At 41.2% G+C, this 16,014-nt stretch overlaps 1 protein-coding gene across 1 annotated transcript in view; it reads right to left on the bottom strand.

Moving 5' to 3' along the window:
* The window catches only part of gabra2a (gamma-aminobutyric acid type A receptor subunit alpha2a), a 202,275-nt gene that overhangs the window by 99,422 nt on the left and 86,839 nt on the right, over positions 1 to 16,014 (bottom strand). The window contains exons 3-4 of the mRNA XM_048598025.1: positions 14,182 to 14,208; positions 6,630 to 6,697 (exon numbers count right to left, since the gene is read on the bottom strand). Coding sequence (XP_048453982.1) covers positions 6,630 to 6,697; positions 14,182 to 14,208 — 95 coding nt within the window. The remainder of the gene's footprint in view (positions 1 to 6,629; positions 6,698 to 14,181; positions 14,209 to 16,014) is intronic.

Genomic DNA, 16,014 nt, shown 5'->3' with positions numbered 1-16,014 from the left:
AGAGTGCCAGCACAAATATTTGAATATTCATGATGCTCTCAGCTGTAGGCGACAAGGACATCACAGATCTGATGTCACTCAGAAGCCAGAAGTATGGCCAGTTAGGCTGTGGCAGCACGTCAACTGGCACAGCCTCTATTTTAAGCTCCATTCTTGCCAGTACCATGGGCAGGGAGAGTGTTGAAAATTAACAGTGACCTGTAAAAGAATGGGCATTCGTGCTTTGGTAACAGATCAGGCTGCAAAGGATAAGCGCTTCATAATGGAAATCATGCTGACAACCCATGGGGAAAGCTCACTATAGCTTGATGCCCAAAACAGCTTTATTCATAGCATCCATACTTAATAACAGAAGTTGGAGACTCAATTTGAATTCAGGTAGCCCCCTCAGGATATGGTTAAACACCAGATGGAGAAGATATTAACATGTGTACATTCTATCTGAGCATATTCAACACTGTTATGGTTGTGACTCATTCAATCCCTGAAGAAACCCTATAGCAGTTTTCCAGATGTTTAATTTATTTGATTAAAATAATTAAAGAGCACATAAATTCACTCATAATGCAAAAGTTCAGGTGGAAATATTTCTAAAGAGTTTGGTACTGTTAAACATATGTCATATATTTATAAGAAATAATGATTTTAAAATGTTTAGAAAATCTGTCACATTTGGTGTAATCAGTTTTAGTTAATCATTTTATCAATAATGTAATATGTTAATGCCACTGACTAATTTATTCTTTTTCAACTATTCTTCACGGTTTATAATGTGTTGCGCATAATAAAGCTAAATCATACGCTTAATAGGTGTTTTGGATGTTATATTTGAATAAAGCATTATCATGAGCTCTACAGTTAATCTACTTTTAAGCATTTTAAGCTAAAGATATATTAAGGCCTGTTTTATTGAGCATCAGGAAGCAGTTCCTGATCTGAATATGCTCATTCTAGTCAAGGAAGGCAGCACTCAAAGATGGTGCTATCTCCTCATTTAAAGGGGCGCAACACTGGCCCGATGAGGGCCTGGCTGCTTATATAACATTTTGCAGCTGGGGTACTCCTGTTAAAGATTATCCAGCCCTGTTTCAGATGACCTGCACTCAATGGAAGGAAGCTACAGCTAGCTGCCTAAATATAAAAACATTAAAAAAAGGAGCAGAAGGAGGCCATTCGGCCCCTTTAGCCTGTGCATCTTTCATTTTAATCATGGCTGATCATCCAACTCAATGGCCTGTTCTCGCTTTTCCCACATACCTTTTGAACACTTCAACCCAAGTGCTGTAATCAACTTCTACTGGGACTAAATAAAAACTGAAAGAACTGCGGATGCTGTAAAACAGGTACAAAAAACAGAAGTTGGTGGAAAAGCTCAGCAGGTCTGGCAACATCTGTGAAGAAAACATCAGAGTTAATGTTTCAGGTCCAGTGACCCTTTCACAGAACATTGTCTATTGGGAATGTCCATTGGGACAGATTCTTTACCAGGGAACAGAGAGGGCTCTGAAGCAAACAGAGGCCACCTTTAACACATACCTTCTACCCACCACACCCCAAACTCTACTATAGCTCAATGTATCAGCCACCAAACAAATGTTCATATGCATTCAAACAAACTCAAGGTCACAATCTCAACAGCCCTGGTCACTGACTGTGGGAGGCTGTGCCCCAGATTAATAACACAGCACATTGGGTGGCTGGGCTGACATGTGAAGAAACTCTGGTGGAGCTGTCATTTTCAGATAATGGAGGAGTCCATCCAGGTCACGAGTGCTAAGATGTCTAAGGAGTATCAGGCACTCTGAAGCGTGGCTTCCTCAACTGAGTGAATGGCAACCTTTTTGTCAATGAGTACCAGAGATGCAAGAGGATATCACTGCCTTGTCCATGAGGTCAATGCAGTAAGGGCAAGGCAAGAGATAGAAAAGCCCCTGGAGTTTCCACTCTGCCCTGCTCCTTCTCAGCTAACATGGTGTGGAGCTGGAGAAACACAGCAGGCCAAGCAGCATCAGAGGAGCAGGAAAGCTAACATTTCGAGTCTGGAATTTCTGAAGAAGGGTCCAGACAGAACTGTCAGCTTTCCTGCTCCTCTGATGCTGCCTGGCCTCCTATGTTCCTCCAGCTCCACACCTTGTTATCTCAGATTCCAGCATCAGCAGTTCCTGCTATCTCCTTCTCAGCTATGTGCTTTGCATCAGATATGAAGGACCTTCAACTTCTAGGTATCTCTCAGGATGTGGACAGTCACTCCTCAGACCCTCTACCAGTAAATCCTGCATCCCACATAGCCATGCCCATACAGCAGACTGCACTTCTGCAGGTTCCCACCAGCAGCCAAGGCCCTGTAAGTCTCAGGCAGCTAGACAATAGCTACCAAGGTCATCCTGAGGCATGAGCAGAAATAGCAGTAGCCTACCTCCACCTCATCTATAAGAACAGTGCTGGTGCCTCATAGGGGCGCTCATAAGGAAATTTTTAGGGCACCAAATACAGCAGAGGTTCCCAGATATTTAGATTAATGTAGGTGGTAAATCCCTGTTTCTCTTGTGCCACTCAGTAAATCTGTCATTTGTTGTTGCTGTTAGTCGATCCAATTCTGGTTGCATTCTGCAATCTCATCTGCAGCCTTGCTCGTTCAATGAGGTGGAGGTGATGATGATATGAACAGCACTATTACAGTTCCTCAATCTTGCTCCTGTGCACTATGCAGCTGGCTGCTAAATGATGCAGTGCAAAAATAAAGGCGGTGACAGCAGAACTGATTAAATGTCTTGCTGCTTTCCAGAAGAATCCCTTTATCTTTACACCCTTCCACAAATCTGATGTCCAGTTATATGTCCTTCTGTACTTTTGATTGTGGACTGAAATAAGAACAGGACTAGCGCCAAGGATGCGTACAAAGGAAAATTTGGCTGGCAACAGAAGCTGATTGGTCTGTGGAGTTGTGAACAGCTGTTGTTGACAAAGTCCTTCTGCCTGCCAATAGCTACGGGATTGGCTCTAGGGTAGCCGAACATCTTGCGGGTGTGAATAATATAGCAGAAGACTTCAGACCCCTGGAAGAAGAGGTGGCATCCATTTCTTGACAGTAAACAAACACTGAAGCCTGAAGAAAGTCAGTTTATTTTCCTTCACCTCTCATTGCAAGTTTTCGCTTTTGATCATTAAGATTTTACAAGTTGTGAACCCGTTGCTCTGCTCCTCCTGCAAGCAAATGAAAGTACCTAGAGAGGATGGAATGAGGAGCATCAAGTCGCGGCAAGCCAAAAGGATCATCTCAGTGAACTCTGTGGACAGGAACCATTGAACAGCCTCTCCAGATTTTCTGTCAACTTATAATGCCAATTATTTTTGCCTGTCTATGTGTGTCTGTATGTGTGCATTGTGGGATTTTATAAGGGATTAGAGTTTTAATGAGAAGAGTTACATGTTGACAATTCATAATTATTTATCTTACAGTTAGAATCTATTTATTGTAATAAATAGTAATTCTTGTTAAGTACAGAATCTTGGTCTATGCTTTCTGTCAACCTAACTCTAAGAAGACAGGTTAGTTGAGAAATTTCTGTTCTTACACACGATCTTTAACTTCTGTGGCGACACTGGGAAAAGTGGGCTTGATTTGTAGCGAGTTATCCTCGTGAGGTGTAACAATTCTGTAACACTGTTCCCGGCAATTACAGATGCTGTAACATAACCAAGTTAGGCCCTTGCACAGCAGTATCCAGTTTGCCAGGTTCTCTTTCAAATTACATGTACTTCTACCATTTACTGCTGATGCTGCACTCTTCAACACAGTGCACAAAATAAACAAAGGTAAGCTCCCTGGATGTTGAAAGAAATATAGACTGAGGTGAAGAATTGAAAAAGGATATGCGTGATATGGTAAACAGAAAGCACAATTGAAAACCAGGCTGAATGTTGAAGGTTCAGAGGGGAACTCAAAAAGGAACAGATAAGAGAGGCTCAGAGAGAGTATGAGAAAAGACTGGCAAATAATACAAAATAGAATTCAAACCTCTTCTATAGGCATATAGGGATGGTGGTAAAAGATGTGGGGTCAATTATGAACATAAAATGCACATGGAGGTATGGCTGAGGTGTTAAATAAAATCGTTCTATCGGCAGTCACCAATGTAGAAGTTTCTACCCTAATCATGTTGAAAGGGGCAGGCCATTTGTCTAACCCTGTCTGTGCTGGCTCTCTGCAAATGCAACTCCACAAACCCCATTCTGCTGCATTTCTCTTTCAAAGATCATTCACGATTTTGTCTGTTTCTACTACATTCTCAGACACTGCACTTCAACTCGTGACCACTCAGTGCATACAAATACTCTTCCTCACGCTGCTTTTGCTAATCACCTTAACTTGGTGCCCTAAATTTGATAAATCACCAGGATCAGAAGGAATGCAACCAAGAATATTGGATGGAATAAAAGAGGAAAGTTCAGAGGTCTGAGTCAATCTTTTTTTAATTCTCCTCAGATATAAGGATGAGGCTGATGACTGGAGAATTAAACACGTTAGCCCTGTTCTAGAAAAGGTGTAAGGATAAATCTGGTAACTACAGACCTTTCTGTTTCCCTCAACAGTGGAGATTCTTGTAGAAATAACCTGAAGATTAAATGGTCCTTTAGGGTGGGACAGCAGGAGGAGAGATAGTCGTGAGATTTTAAGTCATGCATGTGGGATATTCCTGGCACTACATGCCCTCTCCTGACCCCGGTGCAGTGAGACATGCACTGGTAGGCCTGCTTCCCTGTGCATGAACTGAAGATGATTAAGGATTCCCTCTCACCTTTCACATGATGAAACAGGCTGGCACCAATTGTCCAGATGAAAGCTGGCAGTGAAAAGGGCAGGGGACTTCTTTTCAGGCTCCATTTGTCCTTCATAGGCATCTTCCCCCTCACTGTGATGTTGCCATGCCCCTCCTCTCCAAGCACCAACTTTCCCCTTTGCCACAGCCCTGTTGCAGCCCAGTCCCACTCCAGAGCTGGCAGGTTCCGACAAGACTCTGGACTTACCTTTGTCTGGGCTGTATCGCAGTTTGCTTCCCTCTGTGCTCATAGCTCATGTGAACCATGAAGAGATAAATCTTCAATTGCACAGTGGAATATACAGTCTTGTAGACTGGATGGTTAAGTGACAAAAGAAATTTAATACAGAGAAATGTTCAGTGATTCATTCCTGTAGGAAGAATGAGGAGAGGCAATATAAAACAAAAGGTATGAGATTTAAGAAGGGTTCAGCAACAGAGGGACCTGGAGATAGATGTGTAGAAATCATTAAAAGTAGCAGAATAGCTTTAGAAAGCAATTACTTAGGTATATGGGTCCTGGGTTTTACAATAATGGACGCAAAGTACAAAAGTGAGGAACTTATGTTTAAACCTGCATAAAATGATCTCTTGGTCTCAACTGGTGTAATGCACTCTGTTCTGCATATCACACTTCACCGAAGACGTGAAATCATTAAACAGAATGCAGAAAAGATTCACAAGAATAGTGCTCAGGCAGAGAAACTTCAGTCACCTGGATCTGGGGTTGTCTGCCTTAGAGAAAAAGAGATTAAGAGGCATATGGACAGAGTAGATAGACAGCTATGGAAGGATCTAGAACCAGATGACACTGATTTAAGGCAGTTGGCAAAAGAAGCAACAGTGACGTGAGAGAAAAAAGAAATCTTTTCAAGCAGCAAGGCTTAAGGATGTGGAATGCACCTCCCAAAGAGTGTGGTGGAGGCAGATTCAATTTAGACCTTCAAAAGAGAATAACATCACTATCTGAAAAGAAAAGGTTTACAGAGTTATGGAGAAAAGTTTGGGAGTAAGGCTCATAATGTTGATATTGCAGAGAGATAGCACAAACATGATAAGCTGGATGGCTTACTTCTGTGTTGTAACCATTCTATGATTCAATGATTCTGTGGTTCCATGCTTCCACAGATTACAGATTGTTCAGATTTCCCCTAACCCTTACACTAAACCTGAGGGCAAAACTTAGCAGGCACTGAATTAAAGAAAACTTATACGTTTTTCTCTGTTTGTCTTCCTGCAAAATCTTTTAGAAAGATTACACTTTGTTGAACAAGGAGCAATGGGAATTTTAAGTCTATAAGTTCATAGTTACTGTTGCGCACTCCTAGCAGCCTTGGAGAGCAACTTTATATTTGCAGAAGGACCATTTTCTCCATTATGTGGAAAAAAAGTCACATTTATGTATTTTTGCTTTAGCTTAATCTAAGCATTATCATTTATTTTGTTATTTGAAAATGCAAATTTAAAGTGAAGCATAAGCAGTGCTTCTAACAAACAAGTTTGCCGTTGTGAGCGTACTTCAGTGCGATTGGCTGCTCATCTTGCTTACTGGTACCACAATTGCTGGACATTTGAAGATCCCCTTTAAACGACCATCATGTAATGGGAAATCCATGTTACAGAGATCTTGAGACATTTGCAGACAGCTTTCTTCACGAGCAGCAGCAAGAACATTGATTCATCACTAAACACAAAATCCAGCCCATAACTGCATCAATTAAAATAGTCCTTTATTATTACCACGATGATGTGTACTAGAAAAATAGAGCAATTAACTTTTTTTAATTTCAAAAACATATTTGCACATACCATGTCTGTGTCTGATACAGGTCCAAAACTTGTCACGTAGATGTCTGTCTTGACTTCTGTTATTCTTTCTGATGAAACAAAAAAAAGCCTGGTAGTTTTTGATAGAGATGTCTGTCATATATAATTGAGCATCGTAACACACTACACCCTACAGTAAGTATGACATTTCCAGCTTACAGTGCTCGTTCTATGAAAGTAATAGGCACGTCATTGTATAACACTACTCTAGTTTTCTATACATATTAATTTGACAAGTTAAATGCTTGGATCAAAAAGAACCACAGGCAAAATCTTATAAGGGTCTGAATGACATGGGCTATGGCTAGATTTGTGGACGATTTGGGGCAATAAGTGTGACAAGGCTCGATATCATGTGCAACTTGCAACAGCTTTTACACTTTTCACAAATGGTGTGTGGCAAGATTCTCGTTAATGCAGGGGGATTATCGCTTATTAAACATACAGTTAACAGCCTTACCCACCTCAGTAATATTCAGCCTCCCATACTGCATGTCTTGTAAACACGCTCGGGTTGGAAATCTCAACAAGGGAAATAGAGAGAAGCAGATTCAGCTCGCCACCAGCATTTCAGGGGCACTTTCCACTGTCACTAGTCACAGACACTCCACATCCATGGACACTGGCGTCTGACCATGCGCCATCCTCTCAGGACCCTCATGGCACATTTCCAATCTATTTGCAGAATGCTTCTGTCATCCAGTGCTGCACCATCAACTATCATCACAATGTTGCTGCAAGAACACCCTGCCCTCAGGGACATGCACTCAGATCATGGGCTGAACCAGGTTGCATCTCTGGGCTCTGAATTTGCTGTCACAGCACTCACTCACCCTAGCATATTCATTCAGTTTAATCTATTTCATTTTAAATTTCAGTCCCAGCAATTAGGGATGGAGAACAAATGCTCGCCCTTTGCCAGCGATGCCCCATTCTGTCAAAAAAATTTAAAAACTGCTGTTGGGGAGGCCATACAACAGTATTTTGTTCAGAAATGCGCAGCAGTAGATGTTACTTAATGTATTGGAATATGTAAGGCAATGACGGATGCTTCCAGAAAGTCTTGAAGAGCAGATTCCCACAAGGGCATTACTGTTAATCGTATCTAATCAGAATATTTTACATTAATGTGTCCCATGCAAGCAATGTACAGAGATATAATGGCACAAATATCCTTATTCTAATATCATTGACTAGATCATATAGAGTCATACAGTCATACAGCACAGAAGCAGACTCTTTGGTCTAATCAGTCCACCCCAACCATAATCCTAAACTAAAATAGTCCCACCTGTTCGTGCTTGGCCCATATCCTTCCAAACATGTCTTACTCACATACTTACCTAAACGTCTTTTGAATATTGTAACTGTACCTGCATCCACCACTTCCTCTGGAAGGTCAATCCACACACAAACCACTCTATGTAAAAAAAGTTGCCTCTCATCTCTTTTTTAAATCTTTCTCCTCTCACCTTAAAAATATTTCCCCTCATCTTGAAATGCCCCACCCTAGGGAAAAGACCTTTGCAATTCACCTTATCTCTACCCCTCATTATCTTATAAACATCTATAAGGCTACGTCTCAACTTTCTATGCTCCAGTGAAAAAAGTCCCAGCCTATCCAGCCTCTCCCTCCATTCCCAGCAACATCCTGGTAAATTTTAATTTCTTTTTAATATATATTGCCAAGGAAATTACGGTCTGTTTGCTGGCTAAATTTTTAAATTAGCATTTTAAGTTTTTTTGTTAATATGCTACCTAAATGAAAATTGTTTTACTCTTAAATAGACACATAATAGAAAAGTAGCTTTTTGTTTGAGCTGTGAACTTATAATTTGGGTTCAGGTTGCTTTATTTATGAAAATTATATAATTTCCATTATTCCTATCGTGTTTATTTAGAGCAGGCATTTAGCTTGGCCAAGCTAAATGAGCTCAGTCCACACCTCAACATGTTTCTCTGTACAGTACAAAACAGTACAAGCTGGGCAGCATCTGGAGGAATGGAGTAGTCAATGTTTCGAGTATTACCCTTCTTCAGGACTGGATGTGGGGGTAGGATCTGGATCTGGAGCTGCAGATAAAGAAAGAGCAGGGGAGAGGTGGTAGCAGAATGGTGGTGATAGGGCCAGGCGAAGATGCTTGGCGAAACGGTCACCTAGTCTATGTTTGGTCTCACTGACGTAGAGAAGACCACATCAGGAGCACCAGCTGCAATAGACTAGGTTGGAGGGGATGCAGGTGAAGCTCTGTCTCACCTGGAAGGACTGTTTAGGGCCCTGGATAGAGGTGAGGGAAGTGGTGTGTGGGCAGGTGTTGCATCTTTTACGGTTACAGGGGAATGTACTGTTGGGGGGGGGGGGGGGGGGGGGGGAGTTGGAGTGGTTGGTGGGGAGTGTGGTGCGATCTAAGGAGTGGTGAAGAGAATGGTCCTTACAGAAGGCAGAGAGGGGCGGGGAGTGAAAGATGTTCCGGTGGTGGGGTTTGACTAGAGTTGGCGGAAGTATTTGAGGATGATATGTTGGATGCGAAGGCTGGTGGGGTTGAAAGTGAGGACAAGGGGGACCCCATCTTTATTATGTTTGGCGGGGGTGGTGGTTAAGAGCTGTGGAGCAGGGAACGGAGGAGGCACGGTGGAGGGCTGTCTGGATGACAGAGCGGGGAAAAGACCGTTGTTTGTAAAAGGCAGATATCTGGGATGCTTAGGAGTGGAACGTCTCCTTGTCAGAGCAGATGCGACGGAGACGGTGGAATTGGGAAAACGGGATGGAGTTTTTGCAAGATACAGGGTGGGAGGAGATGTACTCCAGTTAGCTATGGGAGTCTGTGGGTTTATAGTAAATGTCAGTCCATAAACTGTCACCAGAAATGGAAACAGAGAGGTCAAGAAATGGGAGTTGTTTCCCAACTCTTCCGCTGTTACATCGATGACTGCATCGTGCTGCATCCTGCACCCAGGCTGAACTGGAGCAGTTCATCGACTTCGCTAACAACTTCCACCCTGACCTCAAATTCACTTGGTCTATCTCAGACACCTCCCTCCCGCTTCTTGACCTCTCCACTTCCATTTCTGGTGACAGTTCACAGACACTTACAGCCTGGAAGACTCAACACTGAATTCTCCGATTTCAAATAACCTTCCCACCCATCCCCCTGGCTCCCTTCGCTGCCCCACCTCCTCCCTTCCATTTCACCTTCTGACCCTCCCTTCCAGCCACCACCAGATTCGTCCCTCCCATCGACCAACCAGGTTGTAACTACTACCAGTATCCACCTATCACCACCATTCCGCTACCTCCCTAACCCCCACCTTTATCAGCAGCTCTCCCTACCCCCCAAAACATTGATTTATCCTCTCCTCCGATGCTGCCTGGCTTGCTGTGTTCTTCCAGCATCCTGTTTGTCTACCTTGGATTTTAGCATCAGCAGTTTTTTTTCTCTTTAATAAAATGGTACAAACTTGGTTGATTGATTTGAACTGAGGGTACTTGTTAATGGATGGTTTTTGGGCTGAAAGAAGGTCGGCAGTGGAGTGTCTAAGGTTTGATTTTGTGAACCTTGCTTTTCCTGACCTATAATCATGGTGTGTAGGGGACAATTTCAAGATGTGCAAATGCTACAAAACATGGAAGCACTGTGAACTGTAGAGTGGGCAGTGTAGAACTTCAAAAGGACAAAGTAAGAATGAGGATGAATAGGTGGCAGATAAGGGTAAATGAAGAGTGAGGTGATGCATTGTGGTAGAAGAACATGGACAGATGATATAAAATAGGGGATACAATCCATCTCAATGGACCCCAGAGTCTAAAAAACAGGCAGGAAAACACACTGACACTTCATCGGAGGCTGCACTGAGGATGTTACCCAGCATGGTAACGAAACGTCTGCGAAACAAGAAACCAGCTCAGCGAGCCAACCAACCTCAACACCCACAACCTGAGCTTCAAATCTACTCCAAAACCTTAAATAGGGGATACAATATGAAAAGGTGTGCAGGAATGGAGGGACTTGGGTTTATATATACATAAGAGTACTGAAGGTGGTGGAACAGAAGGAGACAGAAATTAGTAAAGGCATACAGTATCCTGGGCTTTAATAATAGGGACATAGTGTACAAGGGCAGGGAGGTGATGCTGAGCTTCTACAAATCACTTGTTAGACCTCAGCTGTCATATGGTGTACAGTTCTGGGTGCCACATTATAGAAAGGAAGTGAATGTATTGGAGAGATTGGAGATGAGATTTACAAGAATTTTCCAGGGGAAAGAGAATTCAACTTTGAGGACAGAGTGGAGAGCTCAGAGCTGATCTCCTTAGAAAGAAGGCAGCTAAAAGGAGTTCTGATAAAGGTTTTCAAAATCATGAGCCCTCCAGATACAGCAGACAGGGAGAAACTGTTCCCACTCATAAGGGATCAAGAACAACAGGAGGTAATTTCTCACGACCAGTGGTGTGGAATACACTACCTGGAAGCAGGGTGGTAGTAGAGTCGATTGACGCATTCAAAAGGGTATTGAATGATTAATGGAAACAATATATTAAGAAAAGAATTTGAGGTGGGGGGGTCATGAAGTCATTATGCTTGGTTGAGGAGCCTGTAGGATCTCAAGATAGACTGAATGCAACGTAACACATCTGTGATTCTATAATACACAATGTACACAAGGCTCTTGCGGTAGTCATCACTGACCTAAACTACTCTAATTCCAACCTTTTAGCAGATGTTAATGTCACAACACAGCATAGTTCAAAGACTCTACTGCATATTCCTGAACCCTATGTCTACAACATTGTTTATCAAATTATCTGTACTAGGTAGAAGGCCATTCAAAGTGTTGCCTCACTGAACGAGTTGCAAGTTGGATTATTGCCAAGTGATGTGAATTTAGGAAGCACCAAGAGTGAAAATTCATACATTTCATTGAAACCCATCTCTCTAGTATATTTCTTACCCCATCATGCCATCTCATTACGTTTTGAATGATATCAGTACTGTTGTCACTATTACATAATTTGGTAGATTTGCAAATGTGTATCGTTTCCAGAAAAATGAATTTTTCTTATTACCTATCACTATTCTTTGTTAAGACCCAAACTTGAAACAACTTGAGATGACTTAATCTATACCACTTATTATTTGATAAGTCTTGATGAAGTACTCCTTAGATTGCTTTTCACTGGACCACGAAGCATTCTCAAGCCTTCCCTTTTATACCTGGGAACAGTCTTTACCCTCTTTTCTGCGTTCTTTATAACTCAGGGAAATTGTCTTTTGAACCAGAGTATTGGCCTGTATGTGATCTGACATGCACATTGTGAAATCTGTGGTCTCACAAGCCATTGTAAAAATGTCTGTAGTTTTATTTTCTGACTATATATCCTCTTAAGTCTGTTTTATAAACACTTTGTCACATTTCTTTTTTTCTCTTAAAATCGTAATAGTGACTTCATCAAATAGTACTTCCGAATGCTCTTCTAAGTCTCCCACTGCTAAAATGATTCAGGTAAGTGTATATTTTATTCCACTTTTGTTTTGCAACCTCGTGTCATACTATACCTTTAATTAGTGATAAGTTGCTGATCAGTTTTGTGAACAGCCAGTCTACTGTGCTATTTTTCCAAAATGTGGTCAATTAAGCTGGATGCTCTGGAGCATGATGCAGCAGGCAGGTTTATATATCTCTTCTGGTCAGGGATTTTGAACTCAGTGTTTTGTTCAACTTTTCACAAAGTTATAGAAAATTAATATATGATTATAATTCAGTTCACTTCATTTATTCATTTTGTTTAAATATTACCTCACAAATACTAAATACAGCAGGTCTTTGAGTCAAAAAATGATTGTTTTCTCCCATTTAGTCACAGTGCTTTTACCTGAAAATAACCATTTATTATCATCAAAGTTACTGATCACGTGTCAGCTTGTTGATTTATGAAAAAAGTAATACCATGCAGATTGTTCTTTGCTTTGTACAGAAATTGTCTGTAACAACTGTTTTGTTTTAAATTAAAGCCTACTAATGTTTTAGTTACAGGTGTTTTAGGGTTACTAGAATACTCTGGAGATATATCAGAGGTCGATATTGCACCTCTATTCATCAAATCTGTTTCTTTCTCAACAAGCTGCACTAATCGATTATGATAAAGCACTAAACTGAATAGAGATCAGTCTCCTAGTTTTTGTGCCTTCCAGGGACATATTAATCACCAAGGCATCTATTGTAAGCATCTGAAACACCAAGTAACCAGCATTCATGGTTTAATATCAGGAAATTCCATTTTGTTGTGTAAATCCTGTAGAATTTTCCTTCATATTATTTACAAGGTATTGTGAATAAAGTCTCAGAACTGCACTTGCAAGGATTGTACAGAACCACAGCCTGGTTTAGAATTTATGTCAACCTGGTAGACTCTATTTACCTGCATGGCAACTGGGAAAGCTGGACAATAAGGATCAAAAGGAATGAGAATTCCCATAAGTCAACAGGCATGCAAATCATAAGAGCAAAGGAACCAAAACCATGATACATTAACCGTACTTGAAATTTGTCTTCCACTTTGCTTGCTCACAGAAATGCCTTTGAAATCTCAATATCCCTGGATCCCTGGGCACATAATCCCTGCTAATGCAGCACTATTGTTTAGAACAATGGGATGAAAATCCACAGTCCTTCCAATGATCTTCAGTCACAAAACATTTAGGCTCCTACCCAGATTGGTCAGGATCCAGACTCAAACTGGGAGTTGGTTTATGAGGAGAAACTGAGTAGATTGGGATTATATTCATTGGAATTCAGAAGATTGAGGGGGGATCTTATAGAAACATATAAAATTATGAAGGCAATAGATAAGATAGAAGTAGAGAGGATGTTTCCACTGGCAGGTGAAGCTAGGACAAGAGGGCATAGCCTCAAGATTAGAGGGAGCAGATTTAGGACTAAACTGAGAAGGAATTTCTTCTCCCAGAGGGTTGTTAATCTATGGAATTCCTTGCCCAGTGAAGTAGTTGACGCTACTTCAGTAAATGTTTTTAAAAAAAAGGTAGATTTTTTTTGAACAACAAAGGAATTAAGGGATACAATGAGAATGCGGGTAAGTGGATCTGAGTCCACGAAAGGATCAGCCATGATCTTATTGAATGGCGGAGCAGGCTCGAAGGGCCAGACGGCCTACTCCTGCTCCTAGTTCTTATGTTCTTATTTATGGCGTCAATTAAGAATCAAGGCTACCGGACATCCCAAACAAAACCAAGAGTACAAGAAAATACAGGATTCTGTATCAAGCATTTCAGTAGCTGGCCAGATCATCAGAGGCTGTTAAAATGTAAGGAAATCTTGCATTTTTATGGCACCTTTTCCAACTTCAGGACATTCCAAAGCAATTTGTAAATGAAAAAGTATTTTCGAATTCCAGTCACTACTGTATTGCTTGATACACAGCTGCCAGTTTGCACCTAGCAAGGTTCTAATGTGATAAACTGTTCCTGCGATATTGGTTGAGGGAAAAATATCGAGCACAAAACCATGGACAACTCACCTATTTCCTGAATCATTCCACAGGAGTCTTACATGCATCTGATCATATGAATCACAGAAGGTAGGTCTGCAGGTACAACAAGTAATTAGGAAGGCAAATGGAATTTTGTCCTTCATTGCTAAAGGGATTGAAATTAAAAGCAGAGAGGTTATGTTGCAGCTGTACAAGGTGCTGGTGGGGCCACACCTGGAGTACTGTGTGCAGTTTTGGTCTCCTTACTTGAGAAAGGATGTATTGGCGCCGGAGGGGGTGCAAAGGAGGTTCACTAGGTTGATTCCGGAGTTGAGGGAGTTGGCTTATGAGGAGAGACTGAATAGGTTGGGATTATATTCATTGGAATTCAGAAGATTGAGGGGGGATCTTATAGAAACATATAAAATTATGAAGGGAATAGATAAGATAGAAGTAGAGAGGATGTTTCCACTGGCAGGTGAAGATAGGACAAGAAGGCACAGCCTCAAGATTAGAGGGAGCAGATTTAGGACTGAATTGAGAAGGAATTTCTTCACCCAGAGGGTTGTTAATCTATGGAATTCCTTGCCCAGTGAAGTAGTTGACGCTACTTCAGTAAACGTTTTTAAAAAAAAGGTAGATGTTTTTTGAACAATAGAGGAATCAAGGGATACAGTGAGAACGCGGGTAAGTGGATCTGAGTCCACGAAAAGATCAGCCATGATCTTATTGAATGGCGGAGCAGGCTCGAAGGGCCAGACAGCCTACTCCTGCTCCTAGTTCTTATGTTCTAAACAAAGTATTGAATCAATATATCATTCCAAAGCCAGCACTGTTGTCTCTGAAGCACTCCTTAAGTGTAGCACTAAAGCATCAGCCTAGATTTTAGTTTCAGTACATTGGCTGGATCTGAAAAGTAGAACTGGAGTGCAGACTGTCAAAGAAACTAAATATTTTCGAAAAATATTAACCATTTCAAAAAGCCTCCCTCAGCAAGCAAGTTCTCCAGAGAATTAGGTCCTCGTGTCCAAGGTCAGATGTGGGATCCTCCTCTAATCCCAAAAAGTCATTTTTTGTTCAGTTTTAGCTCCAGTGTTTGTACTCAAAGCCCAACATAATAGGCAGTGGAGTTCTGAATACAACAGAAATGTTCCAGCCTTCTGATTCCCTTTTGCAAACTGTACTATGTCTAAGCACAGTTTATTCAGGGACAATCATCACAATTTAACTTCAAGCCAGATCCATTAAAAATGAATAGTGCAGATATTTTGTTCTTTCACTGATGCTTCTAACATTTGCTATTTCAGTCCTTGTTGAACTAAGCCACTTGTCTCAAAACAATAACACATTAAAACCTGAGGCAATGCTGCGCAGCTCAAGCAAATCGTACTTTTATGAGAATAGCCCATAGCAACATTCTTTGGCTAGTAAAAAAAAAGCACAGGTCTAAATTGAAATGAAGCAACTCTGAATCCAATCCTTTGGGAAAAAAAATGCTGATTTTATAGAATGCAAAGCACTTTTGGTGCAGTTACAGTGTCCCTACTACTAGGCCAGAGGCTTTGATTTAAGTTCGCTTTGTTCCAGAGATGTGTCATAACATGTCTGAAAAGGCTGATTAAAAATATCTACAAGGGATCTTGAATTACTCATCTATGATTCAGATCATAAACAGAAGAAAAGAGTGTCCTGAAGCAGCATCACAGTGAAGCAATCTGAGAAATGTTTGCTAATGTGGTTGGAGAGGGTTTAAACTAAAATGGCGGTGGGATAGGAACCTTTACAAGGAGACAGAAGAAACAGAAACAAGGGAAAAATCAAAGGCAGAATGGGAAATAAGAAAACTGATAGGCCAAGAATTCAAGAGCAACTATCAAACAG

The sequence above is a fragment of the Rhincodon typus genome, chromosome 1, assembly GCF_021869965.1.
Source record: "Rhincodon typus isolate 14 chromosome 1, sRhiTyp1.1, whole genome shotgun sequence".
In the NCBI taxonomy this organism is placed as follows: Eukaryota; Metazoa; Chordata; class Chondrichthyes; order Orectolobiformes; family Rhincodontidae; genus Rhincodon; species Rhincodon typus.
This window is presented reverse-complemented; position numbering and strand designations above follow the sequence as displayed.